Source organism: Bidens hawaiensis, unplaced genomic scaffold (assembly GCF_021521415.1).
Source record: "Bidens hawaiensis isolate Kalapana, Puna unplaced genomic scaffold, B.hawaiensis_p1.1 tig00073375_1, whole genome shotgun sequence".
Taxonomy (NCBI): Eukaryota; Viridiplantae; Streptophyta; class Magnoliopsida; order Asterales; family Asteraceae; genus Bidens; species Bidens hawaiensis.
In genome coordinates, this window is record NW_027502771.1 from 24,021 (window position 1) to 32,953 (window position 8,933).

The 8,933-nt window shown below is 37.3% G+C and overlaps 1 protein-coding gene across 1 annotated transcript; it reads left to right on the forward strand.

Annotated features, from left to right (window-relative positions):
* The first annotated feature begins 3,415 nt into the window (after positions 1 to 3,415).
* On the forward strand, positions 3,416 to 4,819 carry LOC143606176 (G-type lectin S-receptor-like serine/threonine-protein kinase At1g34300). The gene is made up of 2 exons (XM_077082031.1): positions 3,416 to 3,464; positions 3,529 to 4,819. The coding sequence occupies exons 1-2, from the start codon at positions 3,416 to 3,418 to the stop codon at positions 4,725 to 4,727; spliced, it is 1,248 nt and encodes a 415-aa protein (XP_076938146.1). The 3' UTR covers positions 4,728 to 4,819.
* The last annotated feature ends 4,114 nt before the right edge of the window (positions 4,820 to 8,933 follow it).

Here is an 8,933-nt window from a genome sequence, read left to right on the forward strand (position 1 = left end):
TTGAGTGAGGATATATGAACCGTGCTGGAGCTGTTTGGTGGGTAGGTTGCGGGTCTGCACTCGGCTTCGCAGTTGTATATTCTTGAGCTGACTGAGGAGAAGCCGACATGGAGGATATTGAATGTGCCAGGTCGACCTGCTTGGAAATTGCTAATGGTGGTCAAACCAGTGAGCTTAAAGAGTTATCTTCAGCATATTCCGTCTTCTAAAACTGACATTTCTACATGAAAAAGGTACCATTTTTTGTCAAATCTGTAGCCATTTTGATTATTGCATCTTTTTAGGTTAGCTGTAAGTCACAAGTTTAGTTGGGTTAATAGCATAGATATCATGTTTATTATGTTCTTTGAACCACCCTGAAAGAGAATAAAAACTGAAACAACTAAAAGAAGATGGTGGCTTTACTTGTATATATATAAGAAGTTATAAATTTGTGTTGCTTGGAACATAAAAGCCTATATCACATGGATAGCATCAGTCTTTTGTACCTTTTGGTTGTGGGTGAGGACCCTTTATTGATACATTTTTGGCAGGATATATGACGAGTTGTGCGGGTAGGTTTGTCATACTTTTGTGTTATTTGTGAGCCTTCTTGTTCGCTTCAGTTTTATACACTTGCTTTCATGTTTTAATCTTTGACCAGTCTGAAATCGTAACTGATTAGCTAATGTTTAAGAACCTGACCAGATCTGGTCAATTTAGCAGGCTAACTGTTTGTTGTGCAGAAAGCTGGGTCGATTCTAGAACCCCGAGTGTGGGGAGCAGGATTTAGGCTGTTTGACCACCTAAATTGGTGATCAGATTATGGTTTGGTTGTTGACTGCAGAACTAAAGTGTTGTACATTTTGGTTTATTTCTATGTTTGGGTACTACTGTTTAATTTAATCAAAAGCCTAATTTTGTTTGTGTTCAAAGCTATTATTATGAGACCACGCTAGTCTTCTACATCTCGATAAAAGGTGTTTTTCTTATCGTTAAAAAGGTTCTTATAAAAGAATATAAGATGGCTTTTCGCTTACATATATAGTACAAAGGAATTAGAAGAATCCGTAAAAAAGTTATCATATTTTTAACAGAATTGGAATTGTAGATAACTATAACTTCTCAATTCGTGATGTATTTGGCTGTTAATATAAGCGCACATGTTGGTTTGTCAATGTGTTAAAAAGAAGTTGGATGTTGCGGTGGTGGACCCCCAGGCTGTTGGTGATGTACCGGATGAGGATGAGTTTATAGTCAAGTGCCTAAGGTAGAAGCTGGAATAATATTGGATAATGGTGCAGCTCCGGAATCAAACTCGATCTTTGGTTGAAATGAATTCCAATAAAAGTAAATTGTTTTATTTGGATAACCTTTTTGAATCGGCTCCCCACCAAATCAGCCTTGGTGACATGGGGTATCCAACTTGAAAATGATCCGTGTGATGTGTGCTCGGAAATAGACCATTGCTTATGTCCTGTGCTTCGGCCATTAGAACTTGGTCAATTATCTTAGCGTGGGTTCAGATCCTGTTAATTCGCTGTTCAAATATAAAAACATATGAAGATTCGTATTACCATCATCCTGCGATAGACAACCATTACAAATAATGGTAAATTTTTTGAAAAGAAAGTTAACTCATTTTGTTCGACCAAAACAGAAAACCAAACTGAATTCAAATTTGGTTTTCGGCTCTGCTTTGAACTACTTCGATAAGGACAAGTTTTCGGTTTAGACCAGAAAATCCCAACCAATGACGACCAGGGCCATCTCCGAAAATACAAAAAAATACCAAAGCCTGGGACATGAAAAACAAAAGGCCCTAATATACAACTTTAAATATTCTTATAAAATTTAGACAAATGTGATAATAATAATAATAATAATAATAATAATCATCATCATCATCATCATCATCATCATCATCGTACTCAGTATATCCCACCAATAGCAATGCTATGGTAGGGTCTGAGGAGGGTAAGATGTAGACAGCCTTACCTCTATCCCATAGGGATAGAGAGGCTGCTTCCGGTGAGACCCCCGGCTCGATAATAATAATAATAATAATAATAATAATAATAATAACAAAACAAAAGTTGTTTTTAGCAAAATGATATAACTAAAACGCCTAAACGAATCACGATTTTCTTTTAGCATTTTTAGAAGCATGTACATCTTTTTCTTTAATATTAGAACTTTGAGATTGTTTTTGGAAAAAATGAATGTATCTTCGCATACTTCTAGATTTATGTGTTTCTTAATCCGGATAAGTGTTTAGAGTTAGGAAGTATAATCTCTAAACAAACAAATATTAACATAATAAGTTAAGTATCATTCTATCACAAAATCATGTATAAAAAAATATGAAATTATTTAATAATAAAACTTAAAATAAAAGTCAACAAATAAGAAATTAACAACTAAACTTAGATAAAAGTAAAGAAAGGCATGACATAGCTTGACGTCTGCTGCTTTGGTATTAATTAGTAAATTAGTGATGTACGTTAACAACTTAATAACCTGTATATAGTAGTCGCCGATCGTTAAAAAACACCTACTGCCAAACTCTCGTCAGTCGATAGCCGCCCGCCGGATTGTCCGGATGTCTTACGGTGTTCGCCGTTTGGAAGTCCGATGGTCGAACTGTCGTCTGACTCGCTGTTACGCTCAATATCAAACGCTGGGCCTGCTACGCTGCTTTGTGTGTATGTTAAAGATGTTGGATATGGGCCTGAATATATACATATATAAAAAAGTTCTAAAAATTCATGGGCCCTAAAAAGGGAGTGGGCCTGGGGCCTGAGCCCTCCCCGCCCTCCCCTTGGACCGGGCCTGATGACGACCCTTAGTGCTTCACTCCTTCAAATATGAGAATTTTGAAACTGAATTTGAATTTGAAATTGGAAAACTGATTCAAATTATGTTGATTTTAATAACCCGAATTATGAAATGCTTGGAAAGTGACATTAAGGCCTGTAGCTTTTACACCAAAATATTTACTCGACTTACAACTATATAGTTTTACTATATCATGTCCCATCTTTAGTTAAGTTTTCTTGTTCCATGTGTACTTCAACATTTGTTATTGTAGATGTTATATATGGTGAACATCACAACCTTTCCATGAAATGTCCATTTTGAAAGTTGCTCTTCTGTTTCAAGCGTTTGTCTTACAATAACAATAATACTTTTTTTATAATATTACAAAAATCAAATGCATAGAGCCCTCAGACATCATATGAGCACAAAGGGACATTGTTTTCCTTGTGTAATTAACCTTGTCATCATCAACACTTGTTGAGAACTCCACCAAAGTTGGATTTTAAATTTTTTATCACACCACAACATACAAGTTCATAAAAGTCGAGCACTACATGGCATTGCGTGTTGAATCCTTATAAGGTTTCATTTCTAAACCCCGATCATAACTAACATCATGTCAAACGAAGGCATCATCGGTATCTACATTGTGGGAATCTTTGTTGGTAAGTCCTTCCTCTCTTTATGTGAGGAATTGTTCTGTTGATGATCATGGTTTCTGTTTTGCAGCTATTGTGGTAAAGATAGCCGTCTTATTATATGTATGCGATAAAAGATCCAACATAAAGACCGACACATTAGTTAATGATTCTCGTTTTATTCCACTAACGACGGCCAAATTCCTAGACGACATGGAAAGAGAAAAGCCCATTCAGTTCACCTCTCAACAGCTAAGAGTAGCCACAGAAAACTTTAGCGTCATATTGGGTTCTGGCGGGTTTGGGACAGTTTACAAGGGGATATTTGGCAACAGAACAATGGTAGCCGTGAAAGTATTAAACGGGACATCGGACAAGAGAATTGAGGAACAATTCATGGCGGAAATGAGCACTATGGAAAGAACTCATCACTTCAATCTTGTAAGGCTTTATGGGTTTTGCTTTGAACCAAGTTTAAGAGCTCTTGTATATGAGTTTATGGTTAACGGTTCTTTGGATAACCACTTGTTCAAAGTTAAAAAAGGCGCTATGATAACGTTTGAGAAGCTTCACGAGATTGCAGTGGGAACCGCACGAGGCATTGCATACTTGCATGAAGAATGTCCACAAAGAATAGTTCACTATGATATAAAACCAGGAAATATATTTTTGGATTCAAACTTTTGTGTGAAAGTAGCAGATTTTGGTTTAGCCAAAATTTGCAATAGGGACAACACTCATATAACCATAACAGGTGGAGGACGAGGTACCCCTGGCTATATTGCTCCTGAGGTTTGGATGCGTCTCCAGGTTACACACAAATGTGATGTTTTTAGTTTCGGGATGCTACTTTTTGAGATCATTGGACGAAGAAGAAACACGGACGAGACTCTTGGTGATATTCAACAGTGGTTCCCAATATGGGCGTGGGACAAATATGAAAATAACCAACTGGACAATTTGATGATAGTTTGTGCGCTTGAAGAAAAAGATCAAGAAGTTGTGGAGAGGATGCTAAAGGTGGCTCTTTGTTGTGTTCAGTATAGACCGGAGACTAGGCCGGTGATGAGCATTGTTGTGAAAATGTTGGAAGGTGAGTTAGAGGTGCCTCAGCCTTTAAATCCTTTTTTATATTTGTTTGCACGGATTGAACACGATGAGTCTTTGGCTAGAATGGCATGGAATGTTGGTGTCTCTAATAGGTCATCATCTGAAGTGGTCACCAAATTGAATGTGGTCACGGGGACGCCTCTCATGAGGAGATATGATATCACAATTGCCTCGGGTTAATCATATATGTTGTTGGCACATTTTGTGGAAGTACATATGTGTTTCTCATGTCCACGTTAATTGTACATACACGTCTAAATAGCGTATAAACTTTCTAATTAACCTTAAAACTATTTGCTAGTTTGAAAATAAATGTAATATAGTTCCGTTCAAGTTGTTTAAAGGCAGACATATCTAGTTGTCGATTCGTTTGTGATGCATCATACATTAAGATGAAATCAACAAGTTCTCATACAATGTTGATGTGCGTAAATATGTCAGAACGATTTACAAAAGGTATTGTTATGGTTCATGTGAAATTGGGTGCTGACCAAATTGGCCTAAATTGAAACTTGTCTCTTTGAAGAAGAGCATTCAAATGGTTTCACCATTTATATGTGTATTTATGGTGCTAGCTTAGCTAGTGTCAACGGAATGTAAATGTCGTGTAATCATGCTTAATGGCGGTAGTGAAATTGGCAACGGCAACACAAGTGGTGGATATGAATATGGTTGTCACTGGCGATTGGCGTTGGTGGTGGTGCCAGACAGCAGTGGTGGGCGAAAGGAGACTGGCATTTCGTTATGAAGGCTCGACGGAATAAATCCGTTGGCCGACCGTTATTAAACCGTCGGACCGGCTGTTTAATAAACGGTGGCGCCAAAACTTAACATAGTCGGCTGACTGTTTAAGTGTATATGTGTCAAGATGTGGTTGGTTCATGTAACACCGCATCTTTCACCTTTTTCAATTTGGACTCAATACACTAACTTAGAAAGTATAGGGACCAAAATTGCAAATTTTGAAAATCTTCTCCCATCGCGGTACGCGACGGGGTAACACTCAACCCATCGCGTAGCGCGATGGACTTGCTGAGTCAGCGGACACGTGTCAACACATGGCACGATATGACAGGCCACGTGTCACGAGCTGGTAAGGCGGCTTAATTATTGCGGCGCCACGATACGCGACGAGTCACAAGGACCCATCGCGTACCGCGACGGGTCCAATTCTCTCCTATAAATAGAGGGTTACGAGATTGAACCCATTTCATCCCAAACACACCTCTAAATTCACACATTTAGCCTCTAAAGACGTGCCCCATTACCGTAACAAGCCGACGTGCCATTTTCTCATGTTTCGTGCAAGGAACAAAGTTATAATCAAGTAGCAATCACATAAGCGAGTAGATCAAGATCCTGCCATTCTCTTATTATCAATCTAAGTATCCGCGTTAAGGTAGGGGTTACGTTTAAGTTATTTGAACTATATCTTAGACTATCAATTGAGGCTATGGCCTTTAACCTTGATCGTATTTTACAAATATTCATTCACAATCAATTTTTCATAAAACGTTACTTCATGATTAAGTAATGGTAAACAAAAGATATATTTTGACGGGCATGTAGTAACTAGAAGGGGGATATCACTAGTAGTAAGTTTCTTGCCTAAGGAAAAGTAATTCGTACAAATCCCAATCAACCGAGGGACCCGTTTACTTACCTGGAGAAACTTACCAACGTGTTATAACCTATTAAGCCAAAGCATGCTATATCAAACGTCATATAAAACTAAATGTTTTCATTCACATTCAAAGATAAACGATTTCAAGGTTAAGCTTACAATCATAGCTTAATAATCATTCAAAAAATTCAAACAAACCTATTTATGTATAGGTTAAATATCATTCACAATCAATCAATCAGTAAAGGTTTTCAACACCGACGGTACATGTGAATACGTTAACTTTTTTAATCAGTCAAAACATATTTATACTCAATGAGACGTACGGGTGTTTGTCTTAAAGAGTCAGTCAATATTTTCATGAGATTATGTGATCTCTAAAACGTTGTAATACAAAGTGGAGAATAAAATCAACTCAGACCGAATACACATGTGTCTGGATCCAGACATAATCGTTTAGCCTAATCATTCAAAGGCTACGTGGCCGCGGGCTAATGGTCATAACTAGTTTCCCATTAAGGGCTACGTGGCTCTGGAATAATTGTGTGTGTAGGGCAGTGGTACATAGACCAGAAGTAGAAATGCTTTTGCTGAGATTGTAAAGAAAACTATATTTGTATTATAATGGCATTCAAATGATTCATCGAGTCATACGTGTTCACCAGCATATAGCTGACGTATTTTTCCAACACATTGCAGGTAATTAAGCATAAGTAGCAATAGCAAGGATTGAAGTCTATATGAAGATAGAAGTGCGTACAAGATGGCTCCGTTTTTTATAACTAAAAATCCTTGTAATATTAAACATATACTTTGTAAACTAATACTCGGGTATATAATTCCCGAGTAAATTTTCAATGTAAATTAATATTATATTCAAACCTAAAGTCTTCCGCTAAAATCAACCCATAAACTCTTATATATTTACAAAACAGGTACCAACTTATGGTCACACACCTAGGCCCTAAATCGAGGTGTGACAGGTTGGTATCAGAGCCATCGGTTTCAGCGAATTAGGTATTAAACATTAGTACCTAGGCTTTAACCATTATTATTATTATTATTATTATTATTATTATTATTATTATTATTATTATTATTCATAGGGATAAGATAGGATTGGTAAACCTCCTATCCCTAATCAAACTAAAGTGCAGATGTCTTATACTAACTACTTTGGTCGTAGACACCGAGTAGCCATTCGATCAAAACCGACAATCATTTACGAACCATCTGATATGGAGAGTAGCAATATTTATTATACTAGCTTTTTCAATCACAATCAACCAATCAATCTGGTGATGCTATATGGGAGCCAACCCGTGTATCTCCTAGGAAGTCAGCAAATGCCAATAGAAATTTCTGGCGACACCACCGACAACGTTCCTCAGTACTATCCGTCCGATATTCCAACATACCATCCTTCCGAGGAACAGGAAGTACAGAGTAAGATCAAACAAGAGACCGAATCAGAATCATCAAGTTGGATGAATTGTCACTCTGATCAAAGAAGATGGCAATTTGGATCACCACCGTCCAACTATCAATACCAGATCCCACCGACTACTACAGAACCAAGTCGTAAACCGAAAATGAGGGTTACCATGCCATATGAAAAGATATCTTTCCAAACACCAATCAAAAACCCTTATGAATCGGAAGAGGATCCCAAAGAAGAGGAGGATCCCGAGGAAGAAAATGAGGAGAACAAGAATCCTGATTTTCCTCCATACTTAGGACCGAGACCTTCAATCTCCCAACAAGCAAAAGAAATCCGAGATGAGGCAAATCTCATCGAGGAATTTTATACTAACAATATTCCCGATGAAGAAATGCATGCATACGTTGCTAATCCGCATCTCTATCCAAGGGTAAACGCTTATCTCTTCCCAGCCGCATCCGCACCTACGGGATATCCGAACCCGCCAAATTCAGTGATGGACGAGTTGAGGAATGAGAAAGTGGATAAAAAGAAAATAGGGAGAAAGATTGTCAAAAAATGTGACAAGATGAAAAATCTTATTACCAAATGGATTAAGGATTAGAAATCATTGTTGTGTACTGTAGCTAGTTGTCATGATCTTTTTCTTGTAAAATAAATAATGTATTATAAAGTGTGTCTTTCTGAATCTTGTTTTATTCATGTAACAGCATGTCTAAAGCAAACAATAAACAAGAAACACAATTAAACAATAAAGGAAAGACAATTGAAGAAATTTTGCAAGAAAAAGCTACCGCGGAAAATATACAAGCCATACCACAAAATTATGTGCTTGGAATCCGTGATTTGATAAAAGAGGGTGTGCATCCAATCTATGAAATATTGAAAAATGATCAAAGTCATACCGCCTCACGTTCTAATAAAAGAGCAAGTCAAAGCAGAAGCGAATATGCTACTTCAAAAAGAGAATCAAAGAAAGAATCTAAAAAGGAATCGAAAAAGAAAGAAAGCAAGAAAAAGGAAACCGAAAGAAAGAAAGAAGCAAGTGATGAAAGTTCAACGGCTGAGAATGACCTCCGTGAGAAAACGAAGAAACTCAAAATACACGAGGGTTGTGATTTCAAAGTATTCAAAGTTTATAATCCCAAAGAATTTCACGGTGATAAAGGAGTGATAAATACCCTTCGATGGTTGGAGGAGATGGAATCAATTGTGTTGATAAGCAATGTACTGAAAGAGAGAAAGTGCAATATACTTCCCAGATGTTCAAAGGAGAAGCAATGGAGTGGTGGAATACCCTAATTGGAATCAAGGGTAGAGA